The sequence below is a fragment of the Bison bison genome, unplaced genomic scaffold (genome assembly GCF_000754665.1).
Source record: "Bison bison bison isolate TAMUID 2011002044 unplaced genomic scaffold, Bison_UMD1.0 scf7180017864194, whole genome shotgun sequence".
Lineage (NCBI taxonomy): Eukaryota > Metazoa > Chordata > Mammalia > Artiodactyla > Bovidae > Bison > Bison bison.
The window spans coordinates 1,449,636-1,470,053 of record NW_011494766.1 but is presented as its reverse complement, the minus strand read 5'-3'; the positions used below and the strand labels follow the sequence as shown (position 1 = coordinate 1,470,053).

Sequence of the window (20,418 nt, the reverse complement as noted above, 5' to 3'; positions counted from 1 at the left end):
AAGCATCATTCCTCCCACATAATTTGGTATTCCAGTGGATAGTCACAGGGGTTAAAAAGCTGTTTTTTTGCAATGTCTTTTTATTTATTTACTTATTTTTTTAAGTTTTTGGCTGCCCAATATGGCATGTGCGGGTCTTAGTTCCCTGACCAGGGATCAAACGTGCACCTCACCCCCCGACCCCGCCATTGGAAGGCAGATCTTAACCACTGGGCAACCAGGTAAGTCCTGGCTCTTGCCATTTCTGAGCCAAGTCCCTAACACTCCACTTTACACAGTCACACAAAGCACGGTTTTGCATGGTTTAATGTTATTATTAACAATTTTCCAAAAATGGGAGTGTTCTTTAATAAAGAGAAGAGTGTGCTATGCATTCTTCATAACATTATGAAGACATGCTAACCATTTTGAAAAGTCACCTTATCAAAAAGTCACCTTTTTGAGCCACTGGAAGTAGAGACCTACATTAGCCACAGTCTTTGGCTGCCTTATTCACCGGGTTTATACAAATAGGTACAAGCATTTATTTTCTTATGTCTTCTAGAATGATTGTGCCTGAGCAGTAACTTAATAAAATACCTTTCCTTTTATTTTACCTTTACAATTCATTTTCAAACTTTGGTATATTGGGAGGTTATATTATTTATAAATTTTATTTCCTGTTCATGCTGCTGCTGCTAAGTCGCTCAGTCGTGTCTGACTCTGTGCGACCCCATAGATGGCAGCCCGCCAGGCTCCCCCGTCTCTGGGACTCTCCAGGCAAGAACACTGGAGTAGGTTGCCATTTCCTTCTCCAATCATGAAAGTGAAAAGTGAAAGTGAAGTCGCTCAGTCGTGTCCGACTTGTCGCGACCCCATATGAGCCTACCAGGCTCCTCCGCCCATGGACTGCAGCCTACCAGGCTCCTCCGCCCATGGGATTTTCATACAGTTACATATTAATAATATTTGCTATTCAGAGAAAGAAATGGGTCTGCTGAGGCTGAGAATATCTGCCCTAAAACTGTTAAAATAATGATGCAGTCCTGGAAGCCTCCAAAGTGATCTCTTTCTTTCTGCTTTTTTTCTTCTCCTACCCTCTCACTGCCAAAGATGACTCACTGTGAGGCTTACTTTTCACCTCCTCTTCCTCCAGGAAGTCCTTCCTGACTACCATATCACTCACCCTTATTCATATGAGAGGATTTGGGAGCTCCATCCGTGTGCTCAATCGCTTCAGTCATTTCTGACTCTTTGCAACCCTATGGACTATGGAGCCTCAAGACTCCTCTGTCTCCAGGCAAGAATACTGGAGTGGGTTGCCATGCCCTCCTCCAGGGGATCTTCCCAAACCAGGGATCGAACCTACATCTCCTGCATTGCAGATGGATTCTTTGCCACTGAGCCACCAGTGAAGCTCTTTCTAGGTGCTCACAAAGCTTTGGTGGTTTGCCCTATAATAGTATTTGCCACAGCTGTGTCACTACCTCTATTTCTTAGTCAGCTATTAAGCTCCCAGAGGGTAAGACACTGCCAGAGCTTCACCACCGTCACTGAGCACACTGTTTTATTTTCATCTGTTCATGAAATATTTCTTGAGCACTTACTATGTGCCAAATGCTATTACAAGGCACTGGGCATACAGTGGTAAACCAGACAGACATTGCTCCTCATCTTGTGGGATTGTCATTCTACTGAGTGACAGATGATAATTAAGGGGACTATTTAATATAATTGCAGACTGTGATCAGTGCTGAGAAAGATATAAACAGGGTGCCTGATGCAGGGAAGCAAGACAAGGGTTAGATAAGGAGCTGGGGAGAGACTCTGCTGAGATAACTTGCACTGAGAGACAAAGGAGGCAGAGATCTTAACTGAGGCAAAGTCAGGAGAAGGATGTTCTCAGTAGAATAAGCTGTAAGTGCCAATGTCTTGAGACTGTTAAGAGTCTGTGGTGCTCCAAAACAAATGAAATGAAAGGAAATACAGTGAGTCTGGCCAGAGCATAGTGAGGACAGTTAGACACCTCAGAGGGTGCAGCAGGCACAAGGTCTGCATTTCAGAGGAATGGTATGGAGAGGGAGGTGGGAGGGGGGTTCAGGATTGGGAACACGTGTACACCCATGGCGGATTCATGTTGATGTATGGCAAAACCAATACAATATTGTAAAGTAATTAGCCTCCAATTAAAATAAATAAATTTAAATTTTAAAAAATAAATAAATAAAGGCAATGTGTGTGCATGCGTCCTCACACTAGAGGCTCAGCTGAGGGAGATCAGGGACCTGGTCTTCTCATCATGCCCGGAGCTCTCAGCCCCATTTAACACAGCATGTGCTGAGTAAAGGAGTCCCTTCTGTGGGTCCCACCTTACCCAGTGCAGCTGGCTGTGACTTCGCCACTTACTGGTGGCAAACTGGTAGGCATGAGCCCCACGTGCTCACAGATACTGTATGTCCTTGATGATCATCGCCCGAGAAAGATTTTTAAAAATCCAGTTAGTAAATATTTGAGTGCCCCACGTGTTGTAGGCAAGAGGGAGAGGGATACAGACACAAATCTCTGTCCTTGTGTAGTTTACATTCTAATCAGTGTAGACAGCTAATAAATAAACTGGAAAGATGATGGGAAGTGACAAGCAGAAAAATAAAGCAGAATAGGGGGGTGTGGAATGGACTGAAATTCCAATAATACCACATTGGATATATGTCATATCTTTCTTCTTCACATTGCAAAGAAGTTCCACACAGATAAGCCTCACAGAAGAATTAGGTCATCTAGACACTAGAAGAATTATGTCATCATTTGACAGATGGAGAAACAGGCTCAGAGAGGCTCAAAAATTTGCTTATGGTCACACAGCACAGTGGCTGTGGAATGAGCATCTCTTTGATATGCCAACCAACAGACAAGATAAATACAATGATAGCAGCTAAAATCTACTGAGCACTTCTCATATGGCAGGCACTATTGACATTAACCTTTCATGGTTCATTTCATGTAATCCTCACAACAAACTCTTGATGTGGATATTATTATCATTCCCACTTTACACATGAGGTAACAGAGGCACAAAACAGCCAAGTAACTCAGTCACAATGACCAGTTGGTGAGAGGTGGAGCGAGCATTCAAATCTAGGCAGTTCGCTTGCTGAGCCTGTGCTCATAACCAGTATTCTACTCAAAGCCATTCTGAAAAGGAAATGGCTAAGAAAAAAGAAACGAAATGATCGAGAAAAGTAACTCTCAAGACATCTCAGGATGACCAAGCCCCACCTTTCCTTAGGATCACAGAGGATCTCTTTTATCCCTTTATTAAAGAACATATGAAAGTCAGTATCCAGAGCTGAAGGGCTGCAAAACTCATCTTCTCAACCCATTCCACCCAGACAGAACCATATGGTGGCTCATGAGACCTCGCCACGGAGTCCCACCCCAGTACATACGTGCAATTTGTTGAGCAGCACTGCGTCTGTCGTGCTGTTGGCTCCTGGCTTAGCAGCTTTCCAGAACTGCTTCTGGGCAGAGTAGCGATTCATGGGACATAGTTTAAAGAGGCAATCTAGAAGTGAAACAAATAAGCAAAAAATTGTCACTGAGGATGTATGTATATACACTCAACCCATGGAAAAAACTTTATCCTTCTATTGCATTAAAGCATTATCAATTACATGTAAATATAAATGACAAGTTACAAAGCCCTTTTACAAACCTCTCCTTTGATGGTTAATTCTCATCACCATCATGTGAGAATAGAGATGAGGAAAATGAAACTTTTAGAAAGTCAACTGTTTGTTGTCACAAAGCCAATTAGTAGCATAGCTGGGACTCAGAGTCCAAATCCAGAAGTCTTGATGCTGCCCTAGAGTTAGCTCGTTTCCCTTATCATGAACAAATTTAAGGGCAATGTTTTCACTATATGCAACAACAGCTGTTGTTGTTCAGTCACTAAGTCGTGTCCGACTCTTTGCGACCCCATAAACTGCAGCATGCCAGGCTTCCCTGTCCTTCACTCTCTCCCAGAGTCGCTCAAACTCATGTCCATTGAGTTGGTGGTGCCATCCAACCATCTCATCCTCTGTCACCCCCTTCTTCTCATGCCCTCAATCTTTCCCAGCATCAGGGTCTTTCCCAATAAGTCAGCTCTTTGCATCATATGCAATAACAGTATATACAAGCATTTCTGGATATAAATCCAACTCTCCTCAATTCAACAAAATTTTTTAGAAAAACAGAAGTTTATTAGGAAGCACTTCCCTGGGCAATGGTTTCTTGAGTGTTGTTTTAATTCTCTGGGGAGTAGAAAGAAAATAGACGAATTTGCCCTCAGACATTCTGTACCTTGTCCCTCTCTCTCAGTGCACGGTGATATGCTTCTGTTTAGGGTTGCCTGGGCTTGTGACTTTTTACGCTGTTTTATGTAGAAGATGGAGCTAGTGGTGAGGAACCCAACTGCCAATGCAGGAGATATGAGAGTTGCGGGTTCAATTCCTGGGTCAGGAAGATCCCCTGGAGAAGGAAATGGCAACCCATTCCATTGTCCATTTTGCCTGGACAATCCTATGGACAGAGGAGCCTGGTAGGGTACAGTCCATGGGGTCGCAAAGAGTCAGACACAACTGAAGCAACTTAGCACATACAGTAGAACTAACTCACAAAATGGACTAGTGGCTTCAAAAGATGCCTGCAATGAAATAAAAACATAAAAGACAGGAGTAATGCAAAACCCACAAACCAGAAAAAGGAAAAAAAAATGATGATCTAAGAAGGCCTGAAAAAAGACACCCAGATATTAAAAATTGTTTTAAAATACTTAACATGTACTAACGCATATATATGGAATTTAGAAAGATGGTAACAATAACCCTGTATACGAGACAGCAAAAGAGACACTGATGTATAGAACAGTCTTTTGGACTCTGTGGGAGAGGGAGAGGGTGGGATGATTTCAGAGAATGGCATTGAAACATGTATAATATCATATATGAAATGAGTCGCCAGTCCAGGTTCGATGCACGATACTGGATGCTTGGGGCTGGTGCACTGGGATGACCCAGAGGGATGGTATGGGGAGGGAGGAGGGAGGAGGGTTCAGGATGGGGAACACGTGTATACCTGTGGCAGATTCATGTTGATATATGGCAAAACCAATACAATATTGTAAAGTTAAAAAATAAAATAAAATACATTAAATAAATAAATAAGAAACTCTAAAAAATAAATAAATAAATAAAATACTTAACATGTTGCCTCTAATGATAAACTTTACTCAAAGCATTCACATGCCTTAAGCATTCATATACCTGACAGTGTGCTAATCATGGTTAAGAGGACACTGCATTATTTTGTTTAACCATAATCTTTTTCGTTGTCTGTTTTCCTGCTTGTTTTTATAAAGTATACATTATTACAGTAACACATGTATATAACTTTTAAACACACATAGATACACAAAGTTTAGGGATATTTTCATATAACATTTTTCACTGCGATACACTGTCAAAAACATTTAGAAATAACTTCTAAAAAACTAATCTTAAAATTTATACTCACTCTCTAAAAATTCTACCATTTTATATAAAGGATTTTCAAATGGTATTTATAGAGTAAATTAATAATAAATTTGGAATTAACACCCAGATCTGGAAAAACTGTACTCAGAAAGTAGATCAGACCAAGCCTTTAAAGAAATTCAGTCTCCTCATGGTAGACTTATTCTTATCTGTCCACAGAAACATTTTCTGACAGGACAAGTAAATACCTAGTTACTGTCTTAGCCAAACAATGATCTCAAAGTGAGAAATACTCATTTGCTCTCAAGTACATAGACACTAAGTGTCTCTGCTCAGTCGTGTCCAACTCTTTGTGACCCCATGGACTGGAGCCCACCAGGCTCCTCTGTTCATGTGGAATTTCCTAGACAAGAACACTGGAGTGGGTTCCTTTTCCAGGGGATCTTCCTGGACTGACGAGTGAACCCATGTCTCTTGTGTCTCCTTCATTGGCAAGTGGATTCTTTACCACTGCGCCACCTGGGAAGCCCGTAGACACTAAGACTTTCCTCTAATTCAGACCACCCTTTCTTCTAGTTGGAATCAATGAACTCTTACTAAGTCCAGTACAAATACTTGACATCATTCAGAAAAAAATTGAAATCACGTACTGTAGAAATAGAAGGTACTTTCCTATTTCTACAAATCTCCTTCTTCATTACGCAGTCACAAGCAGTTATAAGGTAAATATAAAAGCCATCTTTATCAAGAATACAATTCATCTATTGAAAGTAATTGTTAGTGAACATGAAAGACACTATCCAGGTCTTTACAGAACAAAGGGCAGGGGAGGAAACTGGTTTAAAAGATAGGACTGCTCTCTCCATCCCAATGAAAGTCACAGGTCGTTGTTATGTACTCCATCAGTGGCAACTTCACAACATCACTGAAAGACAGTTTTTCTACCAGTTTGAACCATGTGAACTCTCCATTCGCCCTGAGAACAATCACATACAACCATGAGACCACTGGCCAGCGTTAAACGTCTTATCTCTGACACAGGATAGAGGGCGGCATATGTACTGGGCCACAGTGACTTCCTTGATAAGCGTATGACATCACACAAAAAAATTTGTAACATTTCAGTCACCAGTATTCATATTTGATATATGATTTACTTTATGGGTCAATTGAGGTTAACAATTTCAATTTTCATCAGTAAGAAGATACTGAGAAAATTGTTTTTTTCCTCTAAAACAATTCATATGATGATAGCTAAAGTATATGCATTACCACCCCCTCAATAATTTGGCTTAAGTTGGTTTGAGGATCAACCGGATCTATAATATCAAAGGATTAACATGCATTGGATAGAATCCTTTTACAACTGTTCGTAGTACAGCCAAGTCAAGCACCCCATTTAACAAACCAATGGACTACCAATAGGCTCAAAATTTCAGATAATTTCCATTACCTAAGATGACAGTGTGAACTGAAGCACTGTCAATCCAATTAAAGTCTTGCTGTAACTTCCACAGCAACTATTTTTCTTGGATAAAACAGCACTGTACTGGGTTAAGCATTTTTACAACTAACCACCTATGTAAATATAAGCAACGCTAACACACTAGTAACAGAACCAAATTAGCCTTGCTGATTTTGTCCTGCCTTCCCAGTTGCTTAGCAACTGATTCGAAGTGAAAATTAAATTAAGCAATTCAAATGGGATGTTAAAGTAACCTTCTGAAATTCTGTGCTTCGGCGGCTCTGTATTGCCCTTTGCTATTTGGACGGCACAACAGGACAAAATTAAAGTTCTGCTGGATCTTAATACTGTGCTAAGTATAGAAGTGCACAAATATAGGAAATCCAGTGCAAAAATTGTACCTGTTTGGGGGAAGCAAGTATGCATGTGTGTCTCTGTATGTGCATATACACACACATGCCCACCCTGCGCTTTGATTTCGCCCCAAAGAAATGTCACAAAGATCTTTTATGTGACAAGTGTTTTTTTCAGGTCTTTGAAGAATAAACTAAACTCAGCTTTCAAAAAAATTACTTTGGAATATTCCTAAGCTTTAGCAGATGCCACACTGGGCCGGCAAAGGAGAAGTTAGCTGAATGGAGGGACTGGGGTAAGTGTTAAAGGGCGCGTGGCCTGAAAGGGGGCCAGAGATGGTCCTCCATGGTTTAGACAGCATTCTAGAACTCAGCTGGAGGGAGAACACTCAACTGCTTCGCAGATGTGTTAACCGTGGCCTAAGGACTGCGGTGCTCGGCTGCGGAAGACAGGAGCAACAGGAGTCACATGTGTGCTTGGAGCCCACCTTAATGTACGGGGTCCTGGGGTGGGGTGAGAAGGCAAAGCAGCCAACCTCGGAGGGAACACACATCAGAGACTTAGTGAGAAAATAAAGTCTGCCGGAAGAATACTTGAAAGCCAGTTCCTCGCTGTCCTCCACAACCGTGAACTCCAGAATGGAAGGTCCCTGATGGCAGACACGTGTATCTGTTCTGTAGGCGGGCCGCAGGGAGGCAATGCCTGTCCTACAAAAGCAGTGGGCAAGTAGCAAAGGACTTCAAGCAAAGAGGAACCTGGCTGATGTTTCTATGGGAGCTTTCTTCTTGATCATGGTGCCTACTAAGAAAGGGAAGGCTGGGATGGGGTGGATTTAGAGGAGAACAGAAGTCAAGAATCTTCTTTTGGCTATGGTTGGTTTGAGACACGTATGAGACAACCAAGCTGAAATGTTCAGAGGGCTGTCTGTCAACTGAAAATACAGGACAGCCAGTAATTTAAGGGGGTGGGGGCAGAAGAGAAGGAAGGACGGGGTGCCAGAGAGAAAAGAGGAGAATCAAGGAAATCAGTACAACAAATACGATGCAGTGACCCACCCTGGCTCGGGAGATGTAACTAAACCTAGAGAATATGTTAACTGAGGCTTACAAAGGCTTGAACTTGATTCAAAACTAGTTTTCAGAGGACAGAATAAAGACTTTCCCTCTCCTTTTCCCCTTCCCCCAACAAAACCCCAATACAGTGAAAATTAAAAACAAAAAAATGCAAGTTCATCTCCTAAGAATCTTAGGTACATCTTCCCAAGTTGGAATAAATGAACATGGAAAGAATATGGATGGGTGGAACTGATCGATGGAGGGATCCTCTTTCCATCTTCGTTTATATATTCAATACCTTTTAATAACCTATAATGGAGAAGAATCTAAAAAAGAATGTGTGTGTATCTCTGAATCACTTTGTCATACACTTGAAACTAACATTGTATATCAATCATACTTCAATATTTTTAAAAAAAATCTAGTATGTCTTTAGCTCAACAGTGAACAACACTTACAGTCATAAGAAGCTAACACTAGATATAAATTTAGCCAAAAGATGTGATATAACCTTACCTAGAGGATGGAGGGTGCACAGGGAGGTGTCAGAAGCCACCCTCATCTATAATAACAGGGTGTGAACAGGTGATATTTAAGAGAGATTAATCTACAGGCATTAAGAGACACATATCATCCAGAAATACAGTGGTAAATACCAAAAGAAAATGTCAACATGTTTTAAGTTGTTGCCTCTACAAAGTGGGAAGGCGTGAGGTGCCAGACATAGGAGTGTTATTTTTATTCTGCACTTTATCAATATTTGACTTTTTTGGTTCAATTCACATAAAATTAACTGGCTTCAAGTGAACAATTTTGCAGCATTCCATGCATTCCCAATGTTGTACAATCGCCACTTCTAAGTTTTGAGACATTTTAATCACTCCCAAGAGGAAAACCTGTATCTATGAAGCAATTCCTCCTCCAACCCATGCACCCATGAAAGTCTTTAACTTTTATAAATGACCTTTTAATACTAAAGCACTGTTCAATATCATACTGAGATATCATTTTACACTACAGGGTGACAAAAAGCAATATATAATCTAATATATAATCCAGCAACTCTCTGCCAGACAAAACATTTCTGAGAAATCTCTCCTAGGCCACCAGATCTCGCACTTCAGTATGTGGAAGGATTCTCTAGGAAAAAGAGCCATGAGAAGTCACATCTTCTCTTGAGCTCACTGGCCTGAAAGAAATATTAAACTCGTGCTCACAAGTCATCAGTGATAACCAATGACACAGCCCTTCCACCCTGCCGTGATGTCAGGAACTAAGAAATGCACTTTAGTTGAATGCTCAGGAAGAAGAAATGAGTTTGCTAAAGACCGAACCAACCCCTGCTGCAGTCTGTCCTCCAGTTTGCCAAGCATCCATTTCACTGTCTCTTACCCTACCTCCTGGCTGATGTGGTGGCAGTTAACTAGGCAAACAGGCCCTTATTGCAAAGAATCTGAGCTCTTGTAACCCACCTCACTGATCAAAGAGACAAATAGTCAACAAGTTATTTTTTTAAAAAACTCTTCATTCAGCCAGCATACATAAATATAATTTTATATAGGGAGAAATCAAGGGTAAATTTACATGAATTCAAGAAAATTTTTAAGTGTTGATCATACGTATCTTCTTTTGAAAAAAGGTTAAGAGGCAACAGAATAAACATTTCAGAAGGCACCGAAGATGTGATCAACAAAGAGAAAGTGGAATGTTAATTTCCCACCAAGGGAGTTAAGAGTCCAAAGAAGCAATGAAAGGGGAAAACAAAAATCATTGGGTGTTAAGGATTTTCCCAACTCGACTTATGAGACCAGCAGTTTCACGACAGTAGACCTTGTCTGACTTCTGTATCATCCTGTCTCAAGTGCACTCAGTAAATTCAGGATCAATGAATGAATGACTGGACACTCAAGGTGGAAGAACAGTCTTCAGTGGCAGTTCACAAAAGGAAAACCCCTTACTTCCAACAAAAGCCTTCCACAAACAAGTAATTAAGTCCACTTCACTTAAAGAGGAAACCAGCACAGCACGCTGCTGTGTCTGTTGCATGCGAACCACATTTCCCAAGCCGGGACAGAAGAAGCTCTTTGAAGTCTGGTGACATTTTCCAAATGGAACTGCCAAATCAACCTTCCATTACTTGTCTGCAGAAAACAGACACTGTTCCTGAGGGACAAAGGGCAACAAGGTAATTTTTTCCCACGTAAGTGACCAGATGCTTTTTTAGACTGAGGACACCCACGGTTGCTATCCTGTAAACTTTATCATCTTTCCTGGTTGCAGAACCATCATCCATAAACACATTAAAAAAATCAGAAATGTAGGGAGACACTTCCCTTTTTGACCTCTTTGGCTTGGCCAATTTAATTTGCTTTTTATTGGAGTATAACTGCTTTACAATGTTGTGTTACTTTCTGCTGAACAACAGAGTGAATCAGTCATATGTGTATATATATCACCTCCCTACCATACCACCCATCTAGGTCATCACTGAACTTGGCCAATTCAATTTTGACTCACCTTTTTGCAAGGATTATTGAATATAGATCAACTTTAACCCAGAGAAGAAAAGTAAAAAATTAATGGGGAAGGCAAGGCCGCTTCCCATTGTGGCTGACAGAAGGGGCCAGCGATCCCTTCCAGGAAACACAGAAAGCTGCCTTCACTTAGACAGCTATGGCCTCTGTCCTGGCCTCTGCACCTGGACAGACGGATACGAAGTCCCACTGCAAGTTAAAGACTGCTTGTGGGAGCAGGGCCAGATGTCTGGGGAAGTGTCAAGAGCCTGCTTCTCTTAGCACCTCAGTCTGGTTCTCTGTTGCCCTATTTACTCTGCGAGTGATCAATATTCTCCCAATAACTTCCTCTTTGGCTTAGGTTAGTCAGTTTCTGTTGTTTGCAACTAAAAGTGTGAGCTGACCCATTGAGTAATGAAACATATTGCACTCTGCTGGTGATAGAAATAAACAAATGCCAACAAAAATAAGAGACAAGGAATCTGGGAAGCAGGATTCCAGCCCTGGCTCCACCACTCACTAGCTAAGCAGCCATGGCCAGGTTACTTAAGCTCTCTGTGTCCACAGGTGTTCCTCTAGAAAACAGATCATCCCCAAGGACCACAGAGCTCGAAGACCTGCTCTAGTCTCTGGAAGCTTACAGATCACGTCAGACAAGTCACAGAAAGCCCAATATGGAAGCACTGAGCTGTGCATTGGTCTGGAAACTGGACGACTCGGTTTAAACAGCTCTATTATATGTTAGTTGTATGACCCTGGGGGAAATTAGCTCATCTCTTGCCTATAAAAGGGCAATAATCACAATGGGTAACACAAACTAACCTAAAAGATTAACTATTTCACTTAAAGCACTTAGTACAGATTATGGCACAGAGTAAACAAATATTAGCTGCTAAGACAGAATGGATAAACACATGACATCTTCACACAAAACTGCAATGCTGGATGGTTATGCTGCAGTAGAAACAAGCTACTGTTACATGGAACAACATGGATGTACTTTACAAACTTTATTTGGAGTGAAAAAAACCAAGGCAAAAAGAATCCATTTATACTGAATGAATCCATTCACATGACGTTCAACAAGAGGCAAAATTTACCAAGAGCTAGACAGCATAGCAGTCACATTTTGAGAGGGGTATTTCTGGGGTGCCCTTTGGAGAAGGGGCACTTTCTGGGGTGCTGGAGATGTTCTACCTCAATGTGGACGAGGGTCATGGGGGTTCAGTTGGATTTAAAAATTGAGCAGCACTGAGATTTAGGATTTGTGCATCTCTGTGCGTGTGTGTGTGCGTGTGTGTGTGTGTGTATGTGTGTGTAATACCTTAAGGGGAAAAAAAATGAAGTAGTAGCTGTTCTCACAATAAGGAAGATGGTCTTGCTGATAATAGAAAACCAAACTTTTCCTTCATGTAAGAGGTTAACAATAGTGTCTGACTTCCGTGGCTGCGAAAACATGCTTTGTTTTGCCAGGGTTGGGGCTGGGTATTTGCTGGTACATAATGGAGAGGAGGAAGGGCGGAAGGGAGATGACATCACTGGTTCCCCAAAGGGCCTCCGTTATTTGTTCACTGCAGGACACTCTGGGCACGGAGGGCAGTGAGCATTCCCTGGCCCCAAGCCTGGTGACCAGGGGGACTCGGACTGAGGAGGGTTTTTCCCCACTGATGCCCTTCTCTATTCATATGGTTTTAAACCATTAATAGGAAGCAGTTGAAAAATGCAATCTGTAATGAAGGGCCATGATGACACTTGCTTCAAAATAATTGGGGAAAGGGAGCTGGGAGGAGAGAGATGACATGAGATGAACCATGAATTGTTAACAGTAAAGGTGTGTAGAGGGTACATGGTGGTTCATCATATTATTATTCTCTCGATTTGTATATGTACTTTACAATTTTTATAATAAAAGATCTTTTTGTATATTCAAAATCATCTATGAAATTTATTTTCAAGTGTGAACCTTCTACAAAAATCCATCAAATATTCACCAAGTTCAAAACAAGGCTACTTTTAAGGAGAGAGAAGAAACAAAGGGAAAAAAGAAGGGAAAGAGGGAGGGACAGAGAAAGAGAGGAGAAAAAAAAAAGGAAGGAAGGGGGAAGGAGAAAAGCCTGTTATACATGGAATCTGGTGTAATTTGTAAATCTATTTGAAAACCAGTATATTTTGGAAATGAGTAAACAGCTGGATGGACTTGTCAAAAAGTTAAGAAATGCACAGAGAGGACGCCCAGCTCTATGTTAGATATATGAATAAACAAAATTGGGGACTTTGGGTTAAAAACCTTGCTGTGTAGAACTCTACATGCTCAGTCTCTCTCAAGGAAAACGCAATCTCACAGCGCACAGCCCTGGCTATTTCAAAAATTATATAGCACGTGTGAACCTTTGAGGATATGTCACATCTACAAAAGCGCATTCAGAAGGTCTTAAACATCTAGCCTGAAAGATTTACAGAAGCTATTGGGTTGGTCATTCCAAGATCCTCCTGGAAAAATACGTTTGCTATCAGAAATTCCCATAACACGAAGACAGTGTACACTGTTTCTCCTAAGTCTGATTTCTACTTCACTCAACAAACATTTCTTAAGCCTCTGTGTACTGGAAAACCTGGTCCCCGAGGGTCCTCAGGAAGACAGAAGAGCCAGCAGGTAACTGCAGGGTGTCTGAAGCATCTACTGCTCGGGCCAGTGGGCAAGACAGGAAGAGGGATGGATGATGTAGGAAGAGTGAGAAGGTGGAGAAATCTGTAATGTATAATCACATCACCCCCAGAATTATCCTGCTTTTCCACGAAGTGGGTCAGACTTCCTGATCAGGACCATCGTCTAGAAGAGAAAGGCTAATACCGCCAGCCTGCCAGCCCTCCTCCTGCCCCTACTCGGGGAAGAAGGCCATCGCCCTTTGACCTCACGTGCGCCCTTCCCTCCCCTGCGCCCTTCCCTCCCATGCTCTCCATGTGGTGTTCAAGGCACCCTTAGCCGACTGAGCAAAGCTGTCACTGCTGGCTTGCATTCATTTCTCCACAGAGAGGCAAGAAGGCAAGTGGACACCAACAACCAACGGAAGACACAGCCCCATTTGCTTACTCTGTTCCTTTATTGTCCTGGTCTCCACTGCAGACCTAGTGACCCCACTCTGGGTCCCTCTGTGCTTCCAACCCAGGGTTCCCCAACCAGCCCCTTCCCTGCAACAGATGGACCACTCCCTACATACATATATTAAAAAAATTTTTTTTTTTTACGTACTAAAGCATACCCACAGTGAAGAGACTGCTTCCAAAGGGACCCTTTCACTCACCCTTATTCAGTGAAAAGGAACTAAATAAACAAATCAAGAGCCATTCAAAGATGTCATATATTTAACCTAGATACAGAAAAAAAAAAACAAAAACAAAAAAACCTACTGTCTTCATTTATATCATGACTTATGTTTTCTTTATTTATATTTTTAATCCTAGCAAACACAGCCTACCATCAAACAGCCTTTTAAGTCAAAATATCTCAAAAAAAAAAAAATGACTGTTGAGCTTTTTCTCTCCTCCAGAACACCTGCCTGAAAGACACAACACATTTCCATGCAAAATAGTGACTTATTAGAGCAGCAATTCTCCAGGGAGTCACCTCAAAAATGACACCTCCCTTCAAAATGATCACACCAGGGTTTCTGAGCGCCAGTCCTGACACTCTGGGAATCATCTCTAATTCTCTGTGGGGAGAACCCTGGCAGCAGCTGTGGTCTCTATATTCCAGGTATCATAGCACACCATCTTCCAGGTCTTACAGTCAAGAATGCTTCCCCCCACACCTCGAGAACCACAGGATTAAACCTTCCTCTCCCTTATTCTTAAGAATCAATGTGCTCAAATGACCCAAATTGACAAAATGGACAAAGTAGGTGGTGGGGAGGGAAGCATTCCAGACTCTTACCATGTCTCAAAACCACCTTCTTTGTTTGCTGCATACGAAACTCTACTTGATGGCTAGAGCTCTCTTTCTAAAACTGACTTGGAGGGGGGGGGCATTGGAATTGACATATGTACACTACTGATCCTTGGAAGGAAAGTTATGACCAACCTAGACAGCATATTCAAAAGCAGAGACATTACTTTGTCAACAAAGGTCCGTCTAGTCAAGGCTATGGTTTTTCCAGTAGTCATGTACGGATGTGAGAGTTGGACTATGAAGAAAGCTGAGCACTGAAGAATTGATGCTTCTGAACTGTGGTGTTGGAGAAGACTCTTGAGAGTCCCTTGGACTGCAAGGAGATCCAACCAGTCCATCCTAAAGGAGATCAGTCCTGGGTGTTCATTGGAAGGACTGATGTTGAAGTTGAAACTCCAATAGTTTGGCCACCTGATGCAAAGAGATGACTCACTGGAAAAGACCCTGAAGCTGGGAAAGATTGAGGGCAGGAGAAGAAGGGGACAACAGAGGATGAGATGGTTGTATGGCATCACCGACTCAATGGACAGGAGTTTGGGTGGACTCCAGGAGTTGGTGATGGACATGGAGGCCTGGAGTGTTGTGGTTCATTGGGTCACAAAGAGCTGGACATGGCTGAGAGACTGAACTGAACACTATTGATGGTGGTGGTTTAGTTGCCAAGTTGAGTCCGACTACTGTGACCTTGTGGACTGTCTTCTGTCCATGGGATCTCTCCAGGCAAGGATACTAGAACGGGTTGCCATTTCCTTCTCCAGGGATTCCTCCCGACCCAGGGACCGAACCCAGGTCTCCTGCATTGCAGGTGGATTTTTTACCGACTGAGCCACCAGGGAATTCTCCACACACTACTGATACTATGTATAGAATAGATAACTAATGAGAATCTACTCATTGTAGCTCAGGGAAGTCTACTCAGTGCTCTGTGGTGACCTAAATGGGAAGGAAATCCAAAAATGGTGGGGATATATGTATACATAAGGCTGATTCACTTTGCTGTACAGTAGAAATTAATACAACATTGTAGGTTTGGAGCCTAGGAATTCCTATTTTTAACTATGTGATTCTTCTTTGTGATTCTTCTCCAAGTGATTCTTCTGTTTTTTTATTGCAGTATAGTTTATTTACAATGTTGTGTTAATTTCAAGTGTACAGCAGAGTGATTCAGTTATACATACATATATATATATAAAACACATGTGTATCTTTTCCAGATTCTTTTCCTTTATAGGTTATTACAAGATGTCCCCTGTGCTATACAGTAGGTCCTTGCTTTTTATTTTATATATAGCAATATGTACCTGCTAATCTCAAAGTCCTAATTTATCCCTCCCCCTCCTTTTCCCGTTGGTAATTATAAATTTGTGTTCCATGTCTGTGAGTGTATTTCTGTTTTGTAAGTAAGTTCGCTTGCATCATTTTTTAGGCTTCACATATAAATGACACCATATAATATTTGCCTTTGCTTGACTTACTTCCATAGTAAAGAATGAAATAATACCATTTGCAACAATATGGATGGACCAAGAGATTATCCCACTATGTGAAATCAGCCAGGTGCTTCTAATGTGATTTGTCCCCAGCTGTACCCTGGGAAACACCAACGCACAGAATAAACTAATTCTCAAAGCAGCATTTTTCAAACATTGATATGAAGACCAATCATCTGTTGTTGACATGCAGGCACTGATTGAGTGGATGTGGGGAGGGGTCTGAGAAGCTCCTGGCCTGGCGACTGCTCTGAGTGGCAACATTCTAAGAGACTGAAGTCACTGCCAGCTGCTTGGACTCCCCAGTCCTACCAGTACAGCCTTCAGGGTGTTTGGCAAGCAAAGCGTTCAGATGCCTCAGATGTCAGTGTGGTAGAAGGACATCAGCCAAGGATGGGTGGTCCCTCGCTTGGCCCATCCAGCTCTCCAGTTTGATTTCTTTAAAATGCTCCTCCACCAACACCCAGCTCTCACCCTTCCAAAACACAGTTCTCACAAACATGCACCATATGTCACTCTTCTGTATTTTTATCAAGTTGTTCTCTCTGCCTGAAACTGTATTCCCAGGTCACCAACTGCGTCAGCACCATGGCCATTTTCTGACTAGCCTACTCTTCATCCCTCATGCTTTCAGCTCACCTCAAAGTGCCCAAGTCCCTAGAGAGGCTTCCCTGTCCCCCCTCCTACCCCCACACCATGATGCTGTCATTGCTCCTTCCTCCAGGATCCCAAACAATGTTTTCTCCCTTCAGTTCAGTTGCTCAGTCATGTCCAACTCTTTGTGACCCCACTGACTACAGCACACTAGGCTTCCCTGTCCATCACCAATTCCTGAAGCCTATTCAAATTCATGTCCATTGTGTTGGTGATGCCATCCAACCATCTCATTCTCCGTCGTCCCCTTCTCCTCCCCTTATGACCTGTGTAACAGGTGCATGGAACATTAAAGACTCATCTATTCAGTGGGAAAAATTATTCCCTCTGTCCCTAGATATTCAAAAAAAAAAAAAAAAAAGACTTCCCTGGTTGTCCAGTGGTTAAGAATACGCCTGCCAGTGCAGGGGACATGGGTTCAATCCCTGGTCCAGGAAGATTCCACATGCTGCGGGGCAACTAAGCCCATGTGCCACAACTACAGATCCAGTAGGCTCTAGAGCCCGTGTTCTGCAACAAGAGAAGCCACCACAGCGAGAAGCCTGTGTACTGCAATTAGAGAGTAGCCCCCACTGACCGCAACTAGAGCAAGCCCGTGCACAGCAATGAAGACCCAGTGCAGCCAAAAATGATAAATTAATTACATTTAAAAAAACAGCAAGACATCGACAATTACCAGTTGCCAACAGTACCAATTCAGAAATTCAAAGTATCTAAACACTTATAATGATCAAAGCTGCCAGTATTATTTCAAGCCAAGTTTTTCACTTACACCCCCATCCTTCCCACTGTATCCCCATCATGCCCACTTCACTTTCCGGTCCCTCCGTGGTGGATGCAGGGGATTTGGACAGAGACGAAGGACAAGGAGAGCAGAAGAGTCCCTCCTTGGCTGGAAGAATCAAGCTGGCTTCACATCCCAGCCCTGCACGATTGACAGATATGTAGAGCTGCTTCTTCCATGAGCACTTTCTCTTAGATTTTTATTTGTAAATAATTGCAAGCTTACATAAAAGTTGCAAGAGTAATAACACACAGACTACTCTTTACCCAAAGTCACCTACTGTTAACATTTCATCCATGTGCTTTATCATTCATGTTCTCTCTGTATGTACACATATAATATTTCATATGTATGATATATATTGTACCTGTGACATACTTTCCTGCGCTACTTGGAAGTTACATATACTATTGCCATTTGAAATTTATTTCAGTGTCCATTTCCTAAGAAGAAGGATATTTTCTAACATGATTACAGCTCAATTATCAACTGCAGTAAATTTAACATTGATCCTGTACTTTCACCTCATCTATGGTCCACGCTTCCATTTTGTCATTTGGCCCAATAATGTCCTGTTCAGCACTTCCTGACCCAGTCCAGGGTCCAGTTTAGGACCAGGGATTGTCTTTAGTTGTGATGTGACTACAGCTGTTCTTCACTTTCTATGATCATGACATTTTTCAAAAACACAATTCTCCACTTTAAAAAATAGAGTATTCCTCAATAGGTGTTTGTCTGATGTTCCTCAAGATTCAACTCTAGCTGGAGTTCTGCATAAGGGATGCTGTTGGCTTCGTACGGCGACATCTGGCGACACATGGTATCCATCTGCTCTGGTTGGCACTTTAATAGGAACCTTGAAGATTAACCTGCCATTGCTTGACATCCCTCCTCTGTATTCCCTCCTCAGGGGGAAAAGCATCTCCTCAGGCAGTCACAACCCCTTTCCAGCCACTGAAGACCCAACACATCAACCCTCCCTTCTCCTCCATGGAGCCCCCTTTCTGGCTCAGACAACCCCCAAATCAGCTCCCCCCAACACACAAAACACATGTCACCCTCATGTGCCCAATGGAAAAATCACACCTTCTTTGCCCAGGGAAATGGATGCCGATGTAGCAGAAATGCTCTTTTACTGTACTGTCAACAGAGCTAGACAGCCTCTTTCATCCCCTGCTGCTGCTGCTGCTAAGTCGCTTCAGTCGTGTCCGACTCTGTGCGACCCCATAGACGGCACCCCACCAGGCCCCGCCGTCCCTGGGATTCTCTAGGCAAGAACACTGGAGTGGGTTGCCATTTCCTCCTCCAATGCATGAAAGTGAAAAGTGAAAGTGAAGTCGCTCAGTCGTGTCCGACTCTTAGCGACCCCATGGACTGCAGCCTACCAGGCTCCTCTATCCATGGGATTTTCCAGGCAAGAGTACTGGAGCGGGGTGCCATTGCCTTCTCCCTTTCATCTGCATATATATATATATATTCCCTGGCTGGAATCAGCCACCCTCACCCTCTCCCCAAGCAGAGGAGACACATACCCAACTCTCCAAGTAATCGAGTTGTAACTTCTAATGCTTTTACAAAGGCTCTGACCCCTCAACAGGGATGCATTATCCTTTGTGTCCCAGTGCCTCAGCAGACTTCTGACTTGTCTATCTCCCTGACCTGCCTCCCACCTCCCCCCTCCATAACTCTGCAAATGCCTGCAAACAAAGGTCCAGGGGCTTATTCATCACTGTGTTCCAAACCACCTGGCAGACACATACGCCTTCCACAACCACTGTTGGGTTATAATGCCCCTCCCATCTAGAACACACCTTCAAACACATTTGAAAACCGTCATCTGAAAAGTAGGTTTTGCCTTATTTTCATCTCCTTTCTTTTTTTTCCCATTTGTTTAGTCAACACTTGATACTTTATTATTTTATTTAGTATTTCTATTTTCTTTTCATATGTTTTATTACCAGAAAGCTTGAATGTTTTATACCAATATGTATCCATTTTTAAAAATCAAGATATCATTCATAGCCAACAAAATTTAGACTTTTAAAGTTCATGTGTGTTGTGCTAAGTCGTTTCAGTCATGTCTGACTCTGTGCAATTCCATGGACTGTAGCCAAGCTCCTCTGTCCAAGGGATTCTCTAGGCAAGAATACTAGAGTGGGTTGCCATGCCCTCCCCTCCAGGGGATCTTTCCGACCCAGAGATCGAACCCAGATCTCTTTATATCTCCCGCATTGGCAGGCATGTTCTTTACCACTAGTGCCACCTGGGAAGCCCCTTTAAAGTATACAGTTTAATTCTTGTTTTTATTTTTTTAACTAATTCAGACTTGGTATAACCATCACCACTGTCTAATTCCAGAAACCTATTAGCAGTCATTGTCCACTCTCCTCTCCCCTCAGGACCTAGCAGCTACTGGTCTACCTCTGTTTCTATGAATTTTGGACATTTCACATAAATGGAATCATAAAATACATGACCTTTTGTGATTAGCTTCTTTCACTTAGCATAATGTTTAGAAGGTTCATCCACATTGTGGCATCTATTAGTACTTCATTCCTTTTTCAGTTCAGTTCAGTTCCTCAGTCGTGTCTGACTCTTTGTGATCCCATGGACTGCAGCACGCCAGGCTTCCCTGTCCATCACCAATTCCCGGAGCCTACTCAAA

General features: G+C 42.4%; 1 protein-coding gene across 1 annotated transcript in view; it reads right to left on the bottom strand.

Annotated features, from left to right (window-relative positions):
* The window catches only part of ITPR1 (inositol 1,4,5-trisphosphate receptor, type 1), a 355,741-nt gene that overhangs the window by 221,865 nt on the left and 113,458 nt on the right, over positions 1-20,418 (bottom strand). Inside the window, exon 5 of the mRNA XM_010844129.1 lies at positions 3,426-3,541. Coding sequence (XP_010842431.1) covers positions 3,426-3,541 — 116 coding nt within the window. The remainder of the gene's footprint in view (positions 1-3,425; positions 3,542-20,418) is intronic.